Raw genomic sequence first — 21443 nt, 5'->3', positions numbered from 1 at the left:
CTTTCGATCAGGTACGAGTACCGACAATCACTCGAGGCCTGCCGGCAACGCAGGTAAAAGGGGGGTGTGTTGGAACTTTAACAGGGGTAAATGTACTAGGCCCCAGGGGTCATGCAAATTTAGACACGAATGTAGCGGGTGTGGGCAAACATCCCATCCTGAGTCCACGTGCAGAGCCAAAACGGGTGATAACGGGGGTAGAGGAGGCGCCAAACAGGTCTAATATTGTCCGAGGGGCGCCTTTACCTACCCCGATTGATACCCTGGCAATGATTCCCTGGCTCAGCGAATACCCGGATCGTACTTCCGCTGGGGTGTTGCGGAACGGGTTTTCATATGGTTTCCGCATCCCAGTGGGGGACTTTAAGGGTGTAGCTAAATGTAAAAACCAGACATCGGTCTTACAGCATACGACCGTAGTACAGGAAAAGATCCGGAAGGAGGTTACTCGAGGTCGAGTCGCTGGTCCGTTTAGTGTACCGCCAGTTGCTAACTTTGTTTGTTCCCCTTTAGGGGTGGTACCCAAGAAGGACCCGGGCGAGTTTCGGCTGATACATAATTTATCAGCCCCACGTGGTCTTTCCGTAAACGAAGCGATAGACCCGGAAGTGTGTTCGGTGCGGTACGCATCCTTCGATGAGGCCGTCGCCATGTTGAATCGCCTGGGGCCCGGTGCGCTGATGGCAAAATCTGATATCGAGTCAGCGTTCCGGTTGCTCCCGGTACATCCAGATGATCAGCGTCTCCTGGGTTTCATGTTTCAGGGTCATTATTACATGGATAGGTGTATGCCGATGGGGTGCTCTATATCTTGTGCTTATTTCGAGAAATTCAGTAGTTTCCTACAATGGGTCTTCACAGAGAAGACGGGTTTTCAACATGTGATGCATTATCTCGATGATTTTTTGTTCCTGGGGGCAGCCGGGGATCCGGAATGTGGGCAGGCTTTGGCTGCCTTTTGTGTCTTAATGAATCAGTTTGGCGTGCCATTGGCACCAGGTAAGACTGTGGGTCCCTCGACTTGCCTCGAGTTTCTGGGGATCGAGTTAGACTCCGGGGAAGGTTGTTTTCGTTTACCGGGTGACAAAGTGTTAAGGTTCAGGGCATCCCTGCAAATGTGTATCAGTGAGTCTAAGGTTAAACTGCATCAATTACAGCAGTTGGTGGGACAGTTGAATTTTGCCCTAAGAGTTATACCGATGGCCCGCCCCTTTTCCCGCTCGATCGCTCAAGCCATGGTCGGCCTGAAGGAGGGTCATCATCGCACAAGGCTCTCGGCTGAGGTTCGCCAGGACATGCGCATTTGGTTGGCATTTCTGGCGGATTTCAATGGTCGAGTTGTCTGGAACAAACCAGCTGTGTCCTCTGAGGAGCTAGGGCTGTGGACAGATTCGGCAGGGAGCGTAGGTTTTGGTGCCATTTTCGGCACTCGATGGTCTGCTCAAAAATGGCCGGCATGGTGGCATGACAGTGGACTGACAAGTAACATTGCTTTCCTGGAACTTTTCCCCATTCTGGTGGCCCTGAGAACGTGGCCCGAAGGGTTCAGAGATCACTCTGTGGTATTCTGGTCTGATAATATGACCGTGGTTGAGTGTATCAATAGCCAGGCAGCACGATGCAAATGGATTTTGAGACTACTCAAGGAAATCGTATTACTGTGTATGCAATTGAATGTGCTATTTAAAGCAAGACATGTCCCGGGGGTGATGAACCAGGCGGCTGATGCCCTTTCTCGTTTTCGTATGCAGGCCTTCTGGGGTTTTCTGCCCACAGCGGACCCGGAGCCGGCACCCTTCCCCGAAGCTCTCTGGTCGCTCGGTGCCCCGAACTTCGTAACCTCGTGGGAGAGAGTTTAGCACCCAGGACGAGGAAGGCATATGAAGGGGCGTTCCGTTCCTATTTGGCCTTTTTGGGGACTGTTAGAGGGGGGCTTTGGGGCCAGGAGGAATGGGTAGTGAATTTTCTGATGTCTTTACATCAGGCGGGGAAATCGGTGGCTACGGCCCAGAGGCATCGGGCTGCCATTTCCTTTGTTGCTAGGGCTCATGGGATCCAGGACCCGACAGCGTCTTTCGTTGTACAAAAAGCGCTGCGGGGGTGGCAACGCCTTGAGGGTCGCAGAGTAGATGAGAGGCGCCCGATAGGTTCGGATAGGTTGGCCCTGTTGTTATCCAGACTCCCTGCAACATGTTCATCTCAGTTTGAGACAGTGTTATTCCGAGCCGCTTTTACGCTGGCATTTCATGGGGCTATGCGGGTAAGCGAACTAGTGGCGAGGAACAAGCAGGATGTGACGGGAGGACTGTGCGAGGAGCACGTTCAGATCAGAGGGGAGACATTGACTGTCTCGTTTGTCAGGTCCAAGACCGATCAAAGTGGGATGGGTGATTGCGTAATCATACACAGGATCCCCGGGTCCTCCATGTGCCTAGTGAAGTGTTTAGAGGATTATTTAGCACGAAGGGTGGCATCATGGGGGGGGGACATTGTTGAGACACGCTGACGCCACCCCACTGACAAGGTTTCAGTTTCAGCGGGTGCTTGCGATGTCGATTACCGCTGCGGGCCTGAACCCGGGCGACTTCGGGACCCATTCCTTTCGGATAGGGGCTGCTACAGAGGCTACAGCCAGGGGTCTGAGTGTCGAACAAGTTAAACGTGTGGGGCGTTGGTCCTCCAGTTGTTATAAAAGGTATGTGCGGTTGCACATGTTGTGAAGCTGTAATGATGTACTCACGCTTCTTGTTTTTGTTTAGTTTTCAGTTGCGCAAGCCTACGAGGCGGGGCGGACTATGCAGCCGACCCAACACCGGGCCAGCGGTCAGACATCACCGGCTGTGAAAAAGGAGGTGTGGGTCGTGGGCCACTCACACGTGAGGCGTGCCGCGGACGTATTCAAGGCAGGTGACATGATTCACGTGGCTGGGGAATACGGGTACAGTGTGTCCTTCTACGGAAGAGGCGGTCTCTGTATTGACCAGTTTCAATCTTTTTTCGAGGGTTTGCTAGGGCGGACGAGGTCACCGCCGTCTGTAGTCATAGTACATCTTGGGGGCAATGATTTGGTCACCACTGGTAGACGACTTCTTCTTGAGGCGATGCTTTCCACTGTAAGTTGGTTAGCGAGGAGAGTTCCAGGGTGCACAATTGCGTGGTCCCATATGATCCCACGAAAAGTGTGGCGGGGGGCCTTTTCTGTTTCTGCTTTGAATCATTCTGTAAGAAAAATTAATAACAAAGTGAGTAGGTTGTTCCGTTCCAATACACTGCATTCTATTTCGCATGGTTGTATTAATGATGACGGTATGTTTCTGAGGGATGGTGTTCATCTGTCTCGGGTGGGGAATGAGTTACTCATAGGAGACTTCATAGCTTGGCTGAAGTCGTTAAAACATGACCTTTAGGTAGGAGTGTTGTGGGGGGTCCGGATAGCCGGTCAACTATCCGGCCTGTGGCGGTAAGGTCATGATCGGTGAGCACTAATTGGAAGATCCCTATGAGTGTGATGTAAATAATTAATTTACTCTCTTAATTTCTATGCAGATAAGTACTTAATCAATAATAACTCAATCGAAATGAAGGAAAACAGAGTCCGTGGTGTAAGAGTTTCTAAGGGTTTTATTCCTCATAAAGGAATCAGGATATCATGTTCTGACCACCACACAGGATGTCAGAAGGGATAGATGAGCGCGCTGTCGTTTATTGACAATACATAGCTTATATACTTGATTTACATCATAATGTTCAATGTAAGAGGCGTAACAGCTGAGAGAAGACAAGATAACAGTATACACGTGGTGCTAGTACATCATCAAGAGGCGTAAACTAGGCGTGAACTAGGGTGTGTGCTAGAAACGTCACTGATAGGTGACGCAAGTGGGTGGCACCAAGGGGTGGTGCTAACAGAATGTTGCAATGTCAGCAGAAATCGGAAGCTTGGATGCGCGCGCAGCTGCATGACGTGTGATAGACGGGGTGCAGGGGACTTGACATTTACACTGGCGGAAAGAGACAGAAGTCTGGCATGTCAGATCAACTTGTGCTTCTATCATATCTGATATCTGATGTTTAGGAACTAAGCTATCTGGGCAGAAAGGTCTCTAGAGCAGAAGCTATTCTATACTTGCTGTGAGTGCGTGTATAAGCGCCTGAGTGTCTGTATGAGAAGCGTGGGGGCATGGGGCCTTCCATGGAAGCATGGCAACAGAGGCTATGAATTACTTGCATAAAGACGGGTCGGCCCTTTAGCCCTGTAGCTGAGGAAGGATGTTTACTGAAGCTAGCAGGCTGGAATGTATCTTCGGGGAGGAAAACAGATAACTCGAAGATTATAGTCAATCTTGGCAGGCAGCAGGCTGAGCTGAGCACGGAGGGCCGCGCTAGAAGTAAGTCAGAGTTCACGGGTACGGGGGCTGCTTGGGCAGAGGCCCTCGCAGTCAGAAGCCAGAAAAGAGGCTCGGTGGCAGAGATTCAGGGCCTACTTTCAGCCAGGCTGAAAAACGTAGGAGTACACTTCAAAAAGACGTTGGCATAGCATACTTAGGAACGGACCATCAAACCCATTCATGGTGGGTCTGAAAGAGGACAAGTTAACGTTGGACGCAAATGTATTTGCGTCTTCATAGCTGGTACAGGAGGGAAGTTACATGCACTTTTAACTCGTACATGGAGTCGGTGGGGTACTCGCTAGGGAACACAACATGACCATAAAATTTATATTACCTCATTCCCTCCTTGTTCCCTACGGACCCTTCATGATATATCGATCCTCATAAATCGATCAGTTTGTTCTTGTAACATTATATGTTCGTCTTTCTTTCTTTGACTGTTTGAGAGGCAACTGGAATGCTCAATGCAGGATGTGGCACACAGTCCACATATCGCTGGCCCACACTGCAGGCACAGGCAACAACTGAATACTATAACAAGGCCAATGCCTAGGAAGGATAAGATCTTCCATCCCCAAGCTGTTAACGTAGTCCAGAACCAACCGGACCAAGTCCAGGTGCCTGGATTCTGATGTATCTGATTTGCAATTTTATGTAAACGGGTGATAGCTTGATAGACAGATGGTGCGTTTTGTGGAATGAAAACACAGCAACTTGACCCGATGACCTTACAGGCTCCACCTCTATCTGCCAAGATGACGTCAATCACAAGGCGATTTTGAAGGACAACAGTCCGTATAGCAGACTGCTCCTCTGTTAAGTTACCTAGAGCGGAGGCAGTTTCGTTCACTACTGCTTCGAGTGTTCTCGTTAATCTGCGTATTAATTTACTGTTTTGGACAGGCCCTAGGAAGAAAAAGAATCCTTTATTGAAATCAGTGTACTGTTCCCATGCCGTTTCTGTGTAGTCGACAAGGGGAATATCTCTTTTGGGTCTATTCGGTGCTAGATTCGTATTTCTATGGTAATCAGGGGGAGCTAGAAAAACAGGTGGCAGGAGGAAGGCAATGTAACAGGTACCATCCCAATCTGGAGGCAAACGTATGTATGCGGTATGACCACAAACAAAGTAGGAATGACTGATAGCTTTAAAGGACGATTTACCATGGTCACTGAACTCGACCACAGTAGTGCATTTACTATGACCTACGTGTACTGAACCTTTCTTGCTAACACATAATTCACCTGTGACTGGTAGTACTAACATATGGGGCAGAACTGGAGCAGTTTCAGATTCAACAGTGAGGATCATAAGGCTAATTGTGTAATTACCTAATCCATATACTTCATTTTCTAGATCAGTTCCTATTCGAGTGGGAAGTCCCTCTTTATCAGGATAACAGACGTTGAGCAGGACTAAGTTCAAGTTTCCCCAAACCCAGCCCCCATCGAAAACAGCAATATCAGGATCTAAAGAATTAATTATTTTAAACCATGCTCCACAGGAGCCATTGTGAGTGAATGGGTACGGAAAGAGAGGCAGAGCTCCCTTGTAATTCTGGTAGGGAGGGAGTCGGCCACATATCCAACAGTCTGTAGCATTATTTGTCTGATGGGAATGGTGTAACATACTAATGAATGTATTGTTGCGCAGCGCAAGTCTGTAAGAGAGTTCATGTGCGGGAAGTTCACTAAAAGTGTGTTCAGCAGAGACATTGTAAGCAGATTGTTCACGCCTGAAAATAGGCCAGTACATAGGAAGCAGAATGCTGGCAATAATAATTAGAATACTCAGAATAAACATGATTATTAGTGTCACTATGCAGTGACTACGAAGTGATTTGCAATATGTTCTTCTCTTTTCCTCTCTCTCTCTAACTCGATCTAGGGGATACATGTCAGAAACTATTTAACCGATTCACCTAGGGGAGGACTTAAACAATTAAACTGTCTGACTTGCTAGATCGAAGCTTCATACGGTAAAGTTCTTGAGGAGTCTTTTCTCTTTTAGGCACAGTAACGTCTTGTGCTTCAACACAGTCTTTGGTGGGGGTGGACGAGTCAGAGTCCTGTTTCAGTCCGTTTTTTAGTTCATTGCATAGTTTGATGTGACTCGTGTGGACCCACCCCTTTCTCCCCTCGATTTTCACGGCGGTCCTGGTGGTAAGCAGAACGGTCTTTGGAGACTTCCAGCGGGGCTCCAGCGGACTTTTCCGGTCGAAATTCCGGACGAGTACCAGGTCCCCTGGACGGACCTCATGCGCCTTTACATCGGTGTTGTCAGGGAAGGCTGCGGCAACCTGTGAACGACATGATTGGAGTGCAGACATCAAGGAGGCAAGGTAATCTGTCAACATGTTACAATCAATATCAGTGATCTTTTTCGGAACGGGCGTCCCCCACATATTCGGCGGTTTGCCAAAGACCACTTCGTACGGGGATAGCCCTGATCTCGAGTGGGCGACCATTCTCATGTAGAATAGTGCCACGGGCAGGGCGACTATCCAGTCGACCCCTTTTTCCTGACAGATCTTGGCAAGACGGATTTTTAGTGTCTGATTATGCCTTTCTACAAGGCCAGCTGCTTCGGGATGTCGGACACAGTGGAACCTCCACTGATATCCTAGCAAGAGGGAAACTTGTCTCATCAGCTCGGACGAGAACGGCTGTCCGTTATCTGAATACACGACACGGGGCAAACCGTACCGTGGGAAGAATTCACGAACCAACTGTCTGGCAGTGGTCGGAGCAGTGTAGTCTGGGACTGGGTATGCTTCGGTCCAGCGGGACAGAGCACAAACAATTACAAGGACATACTTAAATCCTCTACAGCTATTCATCTGGATATAATCCATCTGGAGGACTTCAAAAGGGTGATCGGGAGGATGAAATCCACCTTGCTCAACAGGGACACTTTTACCTGGATTGAACTGACAACAGATCATGCAAGTACGCACTTTCTGTTTTGCTGCTGCTCGTAAGTGTTTGTTGTACCAGAGATTCTGTAAACTGTCTAACATGGCTTTCTCTCCAAGATGGGCAGGACTATGTGCTGTATTTATCATGACTTGAACCATTGAGTCGGGGAGAAACCATATAGATTTTCCCTTCGTCACCCAACCTTGATCTGTCTGAATCCCTCCTAGTTCAGTCCATTTCTTTATCTCCTCTGGAGTAGCATGTGTCTGGATATCAATTACATCTAGGGCGGGATCTCTAACTGCCATACACTGGGTCTGGACTATTGTCTTTGTCACATCAGTAGTCTGGGTGTGAGTCAGTGCTGTATGTTTTGCTGTCTGGTCTGCCAGGTCGTTACCCTGGGAAACAGAATCTGTGACTTTAGTATGTGCCTTACACTTCATGACTGATATGCCCGAGGGCAAATGTATTGCTTCTAACAGTGCTTGAATGAGGGGGCCATGTTGGATCTTGGCCCCATGGGAAGTCAGAAAACCTCGTTCTTGCCAGAGGACTCCGAAGTCGTGTACAACTCCGAAGGCATAGCGGGAATCTGTGTATATGTTAACATTTCTGTTCTTGGCTAGAATACAGGCTCGAGTCAGAGCGATGAGCTCTGCCGCTTGAGCAGACAGTGTGTCAATACGATGTGTTTCTTTAATTTCAGTTTCAGTGGTCACGGCGTACGCGGCCACTAATTCTCCTGTACTTGTTCTCATGCATGAACCATCCACATAAAGTGTCAGGTCTGGATTTGTCAATGGGACATCTGTTAAGTCTCGTCTAGGCTTAGTTACTGCATTAATTATTTCTATACAATCATGCGGAGCTGGATCTGTCATAACTGTAGGTAACAGTGTTGCTGGGTTCAGGATGCTGCAACGTCTGATTTCTATGTGTGGCTGGAATAGTGTTAATTCATAACCTGTCAGTCGTGCTATAGTTAAGTGTTGAGTCTGGGTTCTGTTTAACAAAACCTCTACAGAATGTGGTACTTGAACTGTTAACTGATGACCTAAAACAATTGAATCACTTTGTCTTATTGCTAACGCTGTTGCTGCTACTGACTTTAAGCACGCAGGGAGTGCTTGAGCTACTGAATCCAATGTACTAGAAAAATAAGCACAAGGCTTATGTGAACCTGCTTGGTCTTGAGTGAGGACAGACAACGCTGTGCCATCACGTTCTGTAACAAAAAGTGTAAACGGTTTGCTGTAACATGGTGTCGCTAAAACTGGTGCTTGGCATAAAACTTTCTTTAATTCTTCAAAAGCTTGTGTGTGTTCCTGAGTCCAAGGGAGGACAGTCGAAGTCGCTGCCTCCTGTGTCGTTAACTGGATGAGTGGTTTAGCTAGAAATGCATACTGGGGAATCCATTGTCTGCAGTACGAGGTGAGGCCTATGAAGGCCCGCACTTCCTTTTGTGTCTTGGGTTGCGGCATGTTCACAATTAACTGAATGCGATCGGGAGTGAGCTGTCTCCCCACTTTGGACAGCAAGTGACCCAAGTACACAACTTGCTGAACACAGAATTGTAGCTTCGAAGGAGACACCTTGTGTCCCTTGTCGGCCAGGAAATGTAAAACTGTCAGTGATGCTTTTTCACATTCGGGCTCACTTCGTGCGGTGATCAGCAGATCATCGACGTATTGTAGTAAAGCGGTGTTAACTGGCATTTGAATACAATCTAGTTGTCTTTTCAGTGCTTGACTATAGATGCTGGGGCTTTCTGTGAATCCTTGAGGTGCGCGCGAAAATTTGAAACTGCGTCCATTTAAACAGAATCCGAAGAGATATTGGCTCTCTGGATCAATAGGCACGCTGAAGAAGGCGTTCTTGAGATCAATTACAGTAAAGAACGTTGCTTCTGAATCAATAGCAGTCAAGAGAGATGATATATCGGGGACCACAGGATACTGTGGGATAATGCATTTATTCAATTCTCGAAGATCAATCACCAGCCGATATACTGGCGGTGCATTGGGATCAGTACGTTTAAGAATCGGAATGATGGGTGAGTTACAGATATTGGAGTCGGTCTCGACGACCACTCCTTGGGCAATGAGCTCTTCAATGATTTTCAGTAAAGCCGCTACAGCATCGGGTGGTAACTTGTATTGTCTGATTCTGGGTAATACAACACCTGCCTTGAGGGTAACGCGGTATGGTGTAATGTGCATACATCCTACATCAGTTGGGCCTTTTGCCCACAAGTAATCAGGTACATTTTTCAATCTGACGTCAAACTCACGAAGGACGTAATGACCCTTGAAATCCCGCAGAAAGAGTCTAACCCCCTCCGGGGAGCAGCATATTATAGCTCCTAGAGCCTTCAGTGTTTTAATTCCTAACAGATTTTCCGGACATGATTTTGTTAGTAACAGGTCTGTAACGCGTGATAATGGACCCACAGCCAGGGGAACTGGTTCTGATACTTCATTTACAATAGGTTGTCCTGAAAAACCAAGGGAAACATTTTGTGAGCCTGAGAGGGGTGCCCCTGGAACTTCGTCATGACTTATTGTAGTGCGACTTGCCCCTGTGTCAATTAAAAACTTTCTATCTTTCCCCAATACTTGACTGTGTACATAAGGACCTTCTTGATCTACAGGAATCTCGATAAGAGGCAAGCCACCTTCCCTCTCTAGGCTGTTTCATGTATATCGGGAATATTCGGGGTAAGCAGACTGGGCATACTGGTACATCTGTTGTGAGACTTGCTGAGTTGCAGCAATGGGCTGTGGCTGTGGTACTGCTACGGTCTGTGCTGTCTGTGCAGATGCATGCATGGGCTGTGTATTCTGTGTAGACTGATGCTGGTTATGGTCTTGTCTAGGCGGATGCGGTCTCTCTTTAGTTTTACCTGTCGCTATGTTATGTTTCAGAACTGCACATTCGTGTACGTAGTGACCTGGCTGCTTGCAATAATTGCATGTCCCTTTAACAGGAGCTGCAGCGTGACTTGTCTGGGTCGTACCTTTCCTGTGACTGTCGGATGGGACCGTCTGGGCTACTAACATTTTCATTTTCGTGTCTTTCATGCGCTTCTGTTCCTGATCTTGTTCTTCCCTAATTCTATTCTGGTGATATTGTAACATTTGTAACATCTGGGATGGCGTATTTGCTTGCCATGTACTCTCGACTTTATACACTCTATTTTTAACTAACGGTAGGGAATTCTCGACTAACTTTGATACAAAAAGATGTGGGTACGACTCGCTACTTGGCTGGAGGCCACTATTGATAATAAAACATTTCTCGAATCTTGAATAAAAGTCGCTAGTATCTTCATCATGTTTCTGTTTACAGGACGAGATTGCATCCCAATCCTCCTTTCTAGTTGTCAATAATCTGGGCAGGACCTGTACTATCAAACCTGGTAATGCTTTAGTTTTGTCCCCAAGGCCTAACCCTGGAACCCGTTTTTTCTCTTCGTCTTCTATTTCTGCCCAGGCAATCTTTGTGTCTCCCACCTCCCATTCCTTTTCCTTTAATTTCTCGAATATACCCGTAGGCAATAATACTTTCAACATTTTCATGATATCATCATATGTGTAGTCCCCCATTAATAACATGTCTTTAAGCTCTCTATGGAAACCTGCAGGGTCTTTATCATGGCATGGTACTAATTTCTTCATTTCTAACAGTTCTAATTTAGTCAGAGGCGTGTGCACATACACGCGTTTCAAAACCTTGTCCTCACCCATAACAGGGTGTACTTCTCGTAAGGGGTTCTGACTTTCAATACCACCCCCGCACTGCATATGGTACATTTTCCTTTCTGGAGGTGGGGCGGGGACATATTCAGGACTTACAAAGGTATCATATCTGCGTCGTTGTTCTAGAATTATTTGAACTAATTTAGTGCTTAGGCCTCTCCATCTATCCATCAGTAGTGCTTCTAGTGTCTCATGTAAGGGACCTGGATCGGAATAATGTTTTCTGTACTTAATGAGAAGGTGCTGAATCATATATACCCCTGCTAATTTCTGTTCGTCGGGGGAGAGGTTCAGAAATGTCTGTGCTACGGTGTCATCATTATATATGTCTGCATTTTCGGCCCATGATACCGCTGATCGGGCTAATTCTTGTTCATCCATAGAATTGAGTACATGGTACCCCACTCGATCTCGAAGCCGTTTATCAGTTTCCTGGAACTGATGCTCAGCAGAATTCGGATTCGTTAAGGCAGAGAAGAAAACTCTCTTGCTTTCTGGACGGATACCCTTCCTAAGATAAGTTCCCTTACCTACATATGCTATAGTGCTTGTAGTCGGTTCTAGTTCTTCAGATTCTTCTTCCTCCTCGGAGGGAACCTTTTCTTTCTCTTTCTCGTGTACTGCTATCACTGCTTTCTTAATCTTTTTATACATGGCCTCTATGCAATTTTGTCTGTCATGTTTTCCATCAGCTATATTTTGACCCCACTTGTTCAATGCATCTAATTCACTCTGATCTGTTCCGGGCCTGTCTCGTTCTCTTATTAGACAATTTATGAAAAATCGTAGTATCAGTGCTTGCATGTTAACTTTCTGTTTCTCCAGGGCATCCTTAATACTGTCGGGGTCCTTTCCCGTTTGAACGAACTCATATATTCTATCTAGGCGCTCCTTCATTCCTGCATAACATAACAAACTATCAGTAGCAGATCTTAACCGTAAAGACGCTAATATCATTAAGTCGTCCTGTCCAGGTTCTGGATCATATCTACAAACTGACATATTTTCTTTTAGTGCATCAAGACGGGATGAATTAGAAGAACGGGGGGATCTGTGCGTAAGAGGACTCTGCATACCTCTGAGATTTAATCTGTGAGTCGGTGGCGGGGTCTGGAGACCCGCGGTCGCACCTCCTGAAGCGGAAACTTGGGCATTATCTCTGTGTGTAGTCAGTATCTGAATTTGTCTTTTAGTAGGATCTGATTGAAGTGGTTTCGGCAGATCAGTTTTAGGTGAGGGAAGTGGCGGAGCTGGCGGAACGGAACTAGTCTTTTTCGGTGTCGGCTGAGAGTGATCTTGGGGGGCAGTACCACCCCCGGCCCTGTCAGTAGGCAGGGCACGAACAGGCAGATTGGTGTAAGCTGGCGCTACATCTTCGAGATATGAATTTAGGAATATGTCTTTAGTAGTCTTATGCATTACTTTAGTTGGAACTAATGGTGACGGCAAATTTTTCGGTATTTCTGAAATGGCGTCAGGGGTACCATCGGCCAAAAGATACATGTTGTTCACTTTGCCATTTTGGATACGATCTATTTGTTCTACTTTTACTCGAATTCCCTCAGTAACTAATTCGTTTTCTTGGGCCTTTTCTGATTCTTTAAGCCTGTCTTCTCTACGGAGTGCTCTATCAGCACGCTTACGTGATTCCTTACGCCAAAATTCTATGGCGTCTTTCTGAGATTGTCTAGCTTTCTTTTTCCGTAATATTTCTTCTACCTTTATGATGCACTCGGCATCCCATGTTCCGTTAACTGGCCATCGGTATCTTTCCTCTAGGTGCTTGGTATAATCTGTCCATAACTCTAGATACAAGATGGCGTCTATGCCATGCTTATTATACATGAAATTACCTGGAGTGTCCCTAGGGGGGATTGGAATCTCTTCCTCTAACATCCCTTTCCTAGTTCCTATCTGCTTTAATTTGTTAAAAAACGGCATTGTGCCTACTTGATACTGAAATGCTTGATCCTTAATACTTAATTTCGCCTGTAACTATTTAAACAAAAAAAACACAATAATGCACAAAAACAATCACATTCATACCACGACATTAATCACATGAAACATTTAAAGACATAGCTAACTTCCCCCTACTCTGAATGTACCGCTCAACGATACAGATACACTGCTGTAACAGTGCAGAAATTCGGAATACTTTATATACTGCTAAACAGTACAGATACACTGCCTAAAAACAGTGCAGACCGGACTTGCGTACCCAAACCCGTCTAGATACGACCCAGCAATGGTACTCACCGGGAAGCACGGAAAACAGAAGGCCTCGGAAAACTCGACTGGACTCGACTCGGAACTTCGGAAAACTTCGGAAAACTTCGGAAAACTTCGGAAAACTTCGGAAAACTTCGGAAAACTGGTGGGCCTCTTCACACCTCGGACCTTGCTTCCTTCGGCTGGGCTCTGGTCGGGATCCTCCGCACTCCTCACCGCCTCGTCTGGGCACTGATCGCAGTCTTCGTCACCTCCGTGTGTCAGAGGGGGATGCAGGAAATCCTGCCAGTACACGTGTGGTCCGTCTAACTGATGGCAGGGGACACGGATTGCAACGCACCTTCCGGCGCGTGAGGTGGGGGAGGGGTCCCTATTCGGGCGCCAAAATGATGTAAATAATTAATTTACTCTCTTAATTTCTATGCAGATAAGTACTTAATCAATAATAACTCAATCGAAATGAAGGAAAACAGAGTCCGTGGTGTAAGAGTTTCTAAGGGTTTTATTCCTCATAAAGGAATCAGGATATCATGTTCTGACCACCACACAGGATGTCAGAAGGGATAGATGAGCGCGCTGTCGTTTATTGACAATACATAGCTTATATACTTGATTTACATCATAATGTTCAATGTAAGAGGCGTAACAGCTGAGAGAAGACAAGATAACAGTATACACGTGGTGCTAGTACATCATCAAGAGGCGTAAACTAGGCGTGAACTAGGGTGTGTGCTAGAAACGTCACTGATAGGTGACGCAAGTGGGTGGCACCAAGGGGTGGTGCTAACAGAATGTTGCAATGTCAGCAGAAATCGGAAGCTTGGATGCGCGCGCAGCTGCATGACGTGTGATAGACGGGGTGCAGGGGACTTGACATTTACACTGGCGGAAAGAGACAGAAGTCTGGCATGTCAGATCAACTTGTGCTTCTATCATATCTGATATCTGATGTTTAGGAACTAAGCTATCTGGGCAGAAAGGTCTCTAGAGCAGAAGCTATTCTATACTTGCTGTGAGTGCGTGTATAAGCGCCTGAGTGTCTGTATGAGAAGCGTGGGGGCATGGGGCCTTCCATGGAAGCATGGCAACAGAGGCTATGAATTACTTGCATAAAGACGGGTCGGCCCTTTAGCCCTGTAGCTGAGGAAGGATGTTTACTGAAGCTAGCAGGCTGGAATGTATCTTCGGGGAGGAAAACAGATAACTCGAAGATTATAGTCAATCTTGGCAGGCAGCAGGCTGAGCTGAGCACGGAGGGCCGCGCTAGAAGTAAGTCAGAGTTCACGGGTACGGGGGCTGCTTGGGCAGAGGCCCTCGCAGTCAGAAGCCAGAAAAGAGGCTCGGTGGCAGAGATTCAGGGCCTACTTTCAGCCAGGCTGAAAAACGTAGGAGTACACTTCAAAAAGACGTTGGCATAGCATACTTAGGAACGGACCATCAAACCCATTCATGGTGGGTCTGAAAGAGGACAAGTTAACGTTGGACGCAAATGTATTTGCGTCTTCATAGCTGGTACAGGAGGGAAGTTACATGCACTTTTAACTCGTACATGGAGTCGGTGGGGTACTCGCTAGGGAACACAACATGACCATAAAATTTATATTACCTCAAGTGGGCGTCACCCATTACGGATGGGAGCGCTCGGGGGAGGTGGCCATTGGCCCCTCAACGGGGAGGCGGTCCCTTCTAAGGATGGGTCGCCGAAAGGAAAGGAAAGGCGGTCAAGGCCCCTTCCTGGGTAGGAGGGGTTACAGCCCCCTCCTGGGGAATTTCCCGGGGCCGGGACGTCTGCGACGGCAGATGTGGTAAGTTGTGTGGGGTTTGGGGGGGGTCTACGCTACCTTCTAGATACCTCACACGAGTCCTCGTACGACCTTTAAGTGGCATCGAGTTTTTGGGGGCCCCCGTCAAGTCAAGGGAAATTGGTAGTTGCACTTGAGGTACGCCTCTGTGCGGTCGCCCCTCACAAGTGAGGGGGATATTTCTGGGTTAGGGATCTTGACACCGGTTACGACCTTGCCGTTGGCCCTTAAACGTTAGGATGTACAATTTCAAAATTTCAAGTAAATGTTTTGTAGGATGTTAGTTCGGCTAGGAGAACCTTTGTATTAGAGAATATGTTAAGGTTAGCCAAACATCGCAATGTGGTAATGAAATTGTACATAATATGAAACTGTTGATTTAATGTTTTAATTTTGTTTCATATTTTAATAAATACGGCCGGGAGGGTCACTCCCTCCCGTCTTCCAAAAACTTCAGAACTGTTTCCGGTTTCCCATCCTTGGGGATTGTGTTGAGAGGGGGTGGCGGGTATCTCAGCCATATGGAAAGGGGCGACCATTCGGTCCCCCCGAACGTATGGCGGAGTACCACGATCCCCCCGGGAAGCCATCTTGGGCGGGAGGCGAGTCTCGGCTGGTATGCCCAAAGCGGCGTAGCCGGGGCGCGCCTTTTCCCGCCCTAGAGTGGGTTGGCCTAGACACTGACGCGGCCGGCCACGCCCTTGGGGCTGGCAGGGGCGGGTTTACGCCCGCCCTGAAGACGGATAAAAGGAGCAACAAGCCAAGAAAGCATCCTCTTGTTCCTGTGCTCTGAAGCTGCACCTCCTCGCTGCACGTGAGCTCGAGACGGAACGAAGAGCCAATTTTGACCCACCCACCAGCCCCTGAGGACAGCAAGTTGTTTTGAATAAAGTTTGTTGGATAACCCTGATTTTCGTTTACAGGTTGTAGTTATTATCGTGATGATTTTGAGTATGCAATAAGGAATGGTAAATTTGTGTTATATTTTGCGAAATAAAGTGATTCTGCTTTAGTGTTCATCAGTAGAGCATGCTTTTAATAAAGTTGTGTTTCTACTGTCTTTTTCATAATTTAGTGATTTAGGGAATTTAGTTAGCATTGTCGTATTTATTTTGGTCGGGCGGTAAGGTCATGATCGGTGAGCACTAATTGGAAGATCCCTATGAGTGGGCGTCACCCATTACGGATGGGAGCGCTCGGGGGAGGTGGCCATTGGCCCCTCAACGGGGAGGCGGTCCCTTCTAAGGATGGGTCGCCGAAAGGAAAGGAAAGGCGGTCAAGGCCCCTTCCTGGGTAGGAGGGGTTACAGCCCCCTCCTGGGGAATTTCCCGGGGCCGGGACGTCTGCGACGGCAGATGTGGTAAGTTGTGTGGGGTTTGGGGGGGGGGTCTACGCTACCTTCTAGATACCTCACACGAGTCCTCGTACGACCTTTAAGTGGCATCGAGTTTTTGGGGGCCCCCGTCAAGTCAAGGGAAATTGGTAGTTGCACTTGAGGTACGCCTCTGTGCGGTCGCCCCTCACAAGTGAGGGGGATATTTCTGGGTTAGGGATCTTGACACCGGTTACGACCTTGCCGTTGGCCCTTAAACGTTAGGATGTACAATTTCAAAATTTCAAGTAAATGTTTTGTAGGATGTTAGTTCGGCTAGGAGAACCTTTGTATTAGAGAATATGTTAAGGTTAGCCAAACATCGCAATGTGGTAATGAAATTGTACATAATATGAAACTGTTGATTTAATGTTTTAATTTTGTTTCATATTTTAATAAATACGGCCGGGAGGGTCACTCCCTCCCGTCTTCCAAAAACTTCAGAACTGTTTCCGGTTTCCCATCCTTGGGGATTGTGTTGAGAGGGGGTGGCGGGTATCTCAGCCATAATATACTTGAGCTTCCTTTGGGCTGTGATGATATTTTTTTTTTTTTTAAATGTGTAATTTTTAAAAAGTGTTATTCGCCAACAAAGTACAAATTGTATGGTATTTAATACGTTTTTATTATTAGATTAGTATTTATTCTGTCTAGTTTAGGGATACAAGCTTTTATGACAATGTTGTCGAATAAAGTATTTAAACTTGAAACTATAGATTTTGAGTCAAATTAACTTTGTGGTGATCTGTGCATTGTTAAAATTGGTAAAATCAAAGAGAGTGTGTGAGGTCATGCTTGCTACTTCTCACATGATAAATGTAAAGCAGATGGCTGGGAATTTTCAACACCATAACAGCTGTCAAGATTCAGAAAGAGCAACATGACTTATTTTTGGGAACATACATGTGATAAGCATTAACTTCTTCATGAATCGGGACATATCCTCAAGTGACTGCATTACTAGGCCTCAGTGCCTACCTAACATCAGGAACACTAAGGATTATTGCCAGCGAGAGGCGAAAATGCATTTTACCCATAACACTTCCCAGTGAGCAAAGTCACATTTGCCGTTTCCAGATGCAATACAGTGCCATTTGTTGTCCTCTGCTGGTGTCGCAGTAAAGCTTTACCTCAAGTAATAATTGTGATTGCCCTAGCAACAGGGAAGGGGAATATGAAAAAGGTTGGTAGCCCCAAATTATTTCTGATCATCTAAAACTGGACAGAGAAAAAACGTGCTGAGTTCTCTGTGTTGTGTTTACATTCTTTTTACATTCCTTCAAAACTTGTCTGAAATTTTTACTTTACTAACTTTGTGTCGTGTGAAATGGAGAACAAATCTTTATCGTACCTGTCAGAAATTGGGTTACGAATTTGGGAGGAGGGCACACCTACCAGCTTAATCCAACCAGTCTAGTTAGGTCACAACACAGTTCTGGCAGAATTTCTGTTGAACCTATAGCACAAGCAACAAGCAATCCCCAGAAAAGTGTGAACTACACAACCATGTACTACACAATAAAATTCCCAAACCAATAGAGGAAAATGTAATGAGCAAAATGACACCAAGATCATCAAGGTGGGTTAAGGGTGACATAAATATATATTTTTTTAGGTCTAAAGGAAAAATGTGCCTGGAAAAAGTGCAATTTCAGGCTTACTGAGGTGGAGTGAAGGTCAAATACACCAAGTTGGTTTTCTAAGTCTAAGGTTTTACCTTCAGACTTAGCCTTCAACTGGTGAGAATGTTTCTTATGGCCAGTCCTGCAGCCTTTAGCTCTTCAGGGTGGGCTTTTTGGCACCAGGTTTCCCTCCAGCCAAATCTTCCGGAGGGTCTAGTCCTCTTTAGTCAACTGTCGCTCTCCTGTCAGCAATTCTTCAGCTTTTTGTGAAGCAGGAAAATAGAAAGCTAATCACTTGACCCAGGGAGAGAGCAGTTCCCATGCCTAGGTGCCAGCAGGATTCATAAGTCTTTGTGTGAGTCTTCTTCCAGCGGGAATCAGGGGTCAAGAGCCAGAAGTCAGGGTTGCTCTTCAATCAGTCTTTTTCTTCATTGTCATCTTCTAAGGTCTAGGAATGTACTAAGGATGTGGTGGTTGAGGTGGCAGATTTATACTGTGCATTTGCCAGCAATTGTAGAAAATTAACTACTAATTCCTAACTATAACCCTGCAGACCTTCCTCCTCGATTTGCAACACTTCCTCTTTGCATTACTGAGAAATTATTCAGTATCAGTCAGGCCTATTTTGAGCTTGTTGCCACCTTCTCTACCTGACAGCATCAAAGGTTTTTCTTGCTACTGTGGCTCTAGTCTGACTGTAAGGGAAGGCTCTGGTAATGTATAGGAGAATCCCTTCCTTGGCATCTCAAGAAGGTAGTGCGAAAGCTGCCCATTTATTCTGCTAACAGGTACTACCCACTCCAAATTAGCTAATCCCTAGTGGTCAGCAGTTAAAACCTATTGATCTTTTCTGGGCCTGTAGGCAAGCCATTGGCCTCTGTGCCAGAGTTATTACCTTCCCAGTCAAAAATGTGTATTCCAGCTCTGGAGGTGTGAGGCGTGGCTGAAATGGTTTTAAGTCGGCTCTGGCACAGGCAGACTAAAGTACATTTTTACAAAGTTACTTTTCTGCTTACTTTATCATAAATCTGATTTCATTATTAAGTCAAATTTTAGAAATAACTTTAAAGTATTTTGGCCAAGCCTACACAGTGAAAAAACTTTTGGGGTCTTTTTTACTGTGAGACCACACTAATCCTATGTTATGTATTAGCACTTGGGTTTATAAACACTTTATAGCTATGACTATATTAAAATAAACTTTTCCAAAATTTGAAAGGCATTTTTTTCCTGCCATTTGTAACTACAGTACAATCAAACTGCAGCTTAGCCAGGGTAAACTAATGTTCCTGACAGAAATATGTTTGTCACTTATATTGGTGGTGTACATATAAACTCTTTAGGCTCCATTTACAATGGATTTCTAGGGATGTTTAATAGGCCAACTAGGGAGTTCCAGTGTAGCGCACATGCTTTAGAGGGGAAGCACAACCAATGTATTACTGTTTACCTCTGGCAAGGTACACAGAGTCCTAAAGCCAGAACAAAATAGAGCCCGAAAAAAGTCTGCGGGGACCATGTATAAAACATGAATTTGCTACAATAACCATATGTGTAAATCCAATTAAAGAGTATTATAATACTTTCTAATAAATTATGCAATTTTCCTGAAATCTGCTTTAAGTAGTGAGTATATTTCTTTTATAGAAGGTATGGTTTACAATGCATTCCTGGAAAATTCCACAATCCAGTACTGCTCTCCAGTCTGCTGAAAATTAAGTTTGATAACATGCCACCATAGTACTATCTTGAGAACATTAACTATGTCTAAATGGTTGACCTTGTGACACCCACATTCATGACATTTCACCACAATAAAGATTGTCTGCCTTTCCTCTGTTTGTTAAAATATATGGAGGGGCAATTATAGTAATTGGGTGCTATGGTCTCTGATCCAACGTGGGTTTGGCCTCACAAGCCACAATTAGCATGTGAATCACAGCAACAAATTTCCAAAACTTGGATAACAACACTCATGATCATGCCCTATGATCGGCATGAGCTGTAACATTTACATGTGGAAATCATTTATCAGTTATAAACCATAGAAAAACCATAGATAACGCTTTAGATAATATACTCAACAATAGAACTGGATTCTACTAAAGCAATGCTATATTCATGTGATGGACTTTAGTTCAGGTTTGGGAGCAGTTGTGAGTCAGAGCAGGAATTTGATATGTGTTCAAAATAGCTAAAGGGTCAACACTTTGTGACAAGCCTTTTTGTTATAGTATTGCCCTTATAGATTCTTTACCCCATACCTTAGTCGCCTGTAGGCCTTAATTAGAGTAAAGTGTAGTGGAAAATCATTGTATTTCAGGTGGAAATCGTAAATGTGAATTTTCTCCACTATGAGAATAGTATACTACGGCAAATTCGGCCAGTGATTCCGCTTTGGAGTTAGCAAGTCCTTCAGGCACTGGAGAATTTACCTTTCCCATCAAACTGTAAACCAAGCCCTAAAAGTGGATTCCAAACTCTTGGAGCTACAGATTCTGGGCTGATCACTAAGCTTTCATGTTTCTGCTGAATAGGAGGAGATTGCAAATGGGTCTGAATTCTTGTATAGTGGTACCTTCATTAGACTAATAACTATTTCACTCACATTCCCAGTGTAATTAGCAAAACATCATGTACAGTATTATAATTACAACTGTGGGTGTAAGTAGTAATAATAAATACAAATGAACATTGGTTGTGTGCTGATCTCTCGCCAATGATACCCCTGGACACCAAAAGTCATCAGGAGGGTGCAGGCAAATATATAATTGGAAGGATTTGGTTTAGTTCATTGTAACACAGTAGAATTGGTGCTGTGAGGCTTAGAGTTGTATTTGGATGTGTTTTTATTTTTTTATGTTGTGTTTGTTCTGCTCTGATACCCAGCAGAAGGGAGACACCTTTAAGCAGAATAACACCTGAGTGTATGCTCCATGGAAATCAGTTCTAGTTCCACGTCAAACCAGACCATGCCTAATTATATTTGATGCTGATGATATTGTGAATTTGTTTTTTAAAAGGAGCTCTCCAGATGACTGCAATGTGGTTAAAGGAGGGAAGATGGCCAGTGGATCAGACAATGTAGGCATGAACTACAGCAGTTACATAGAGGAGAAGCACATCCCACCACCAAATATGACAACCAATGAACGAAGAGTCATCGTACCAGCAGGTTAGTTGATAACAGACACCATGTTTTATAAAGAACAAGAAAGTATAAAGCTGCTTTTGCTTGCTGGTATTTTTTTACTAACACGTCAACAAAGATACAACACTCATTTGCATTAATATTTAGGAAAAATAAGGGACTTTGCAAAATTATATTTTGAGTGTTGAAATTG

The 21443-nt window shown here is 45.4% G+C and overlaps 1 protein-coding gene across 5 annotated transcripts in view; it reads left to right on the top strand.

The window, feature by feature from the left end:
• ERG (ETS transcription factor ERG) overlaps positions 1-21443 on the top strand; it is a 454845-nt gene that overhangs the window by 367424 nt on the left and 65978 nt on the right. For all 5 annotated transcript variants that reach the window (XM_086935415.1, XM_086935417.1, XM_086935419.1 and 2 more), the window contains one exon: positions 21123-21274. In XM_086935415.1, coding sequence (XP_086791541.1) covers positions 21123-21274 — 152 coding nt within the window. The remainder of the gene's footprint in view (positions 1-21122; positions 21275-21443) is intronic.

Source organism: Lissotriton vulgaris, chromosome 8 (genome assembly GCF_964263255.1).
Source record: "Lissotriton vulgaris chromosome 8, aLisVul1.2, whole genome shotgun sequence".
NCBI lineage: Eukaryota > Metazoa > Chordata > Amphibia > Caudata > Salamandridae > Lissotriton > Lissotriton vulgaris.
Note: the sequence above shows the minus strand (reverse complement) of the source record. Positions and strands in the feature narration are given on the sequence as shown.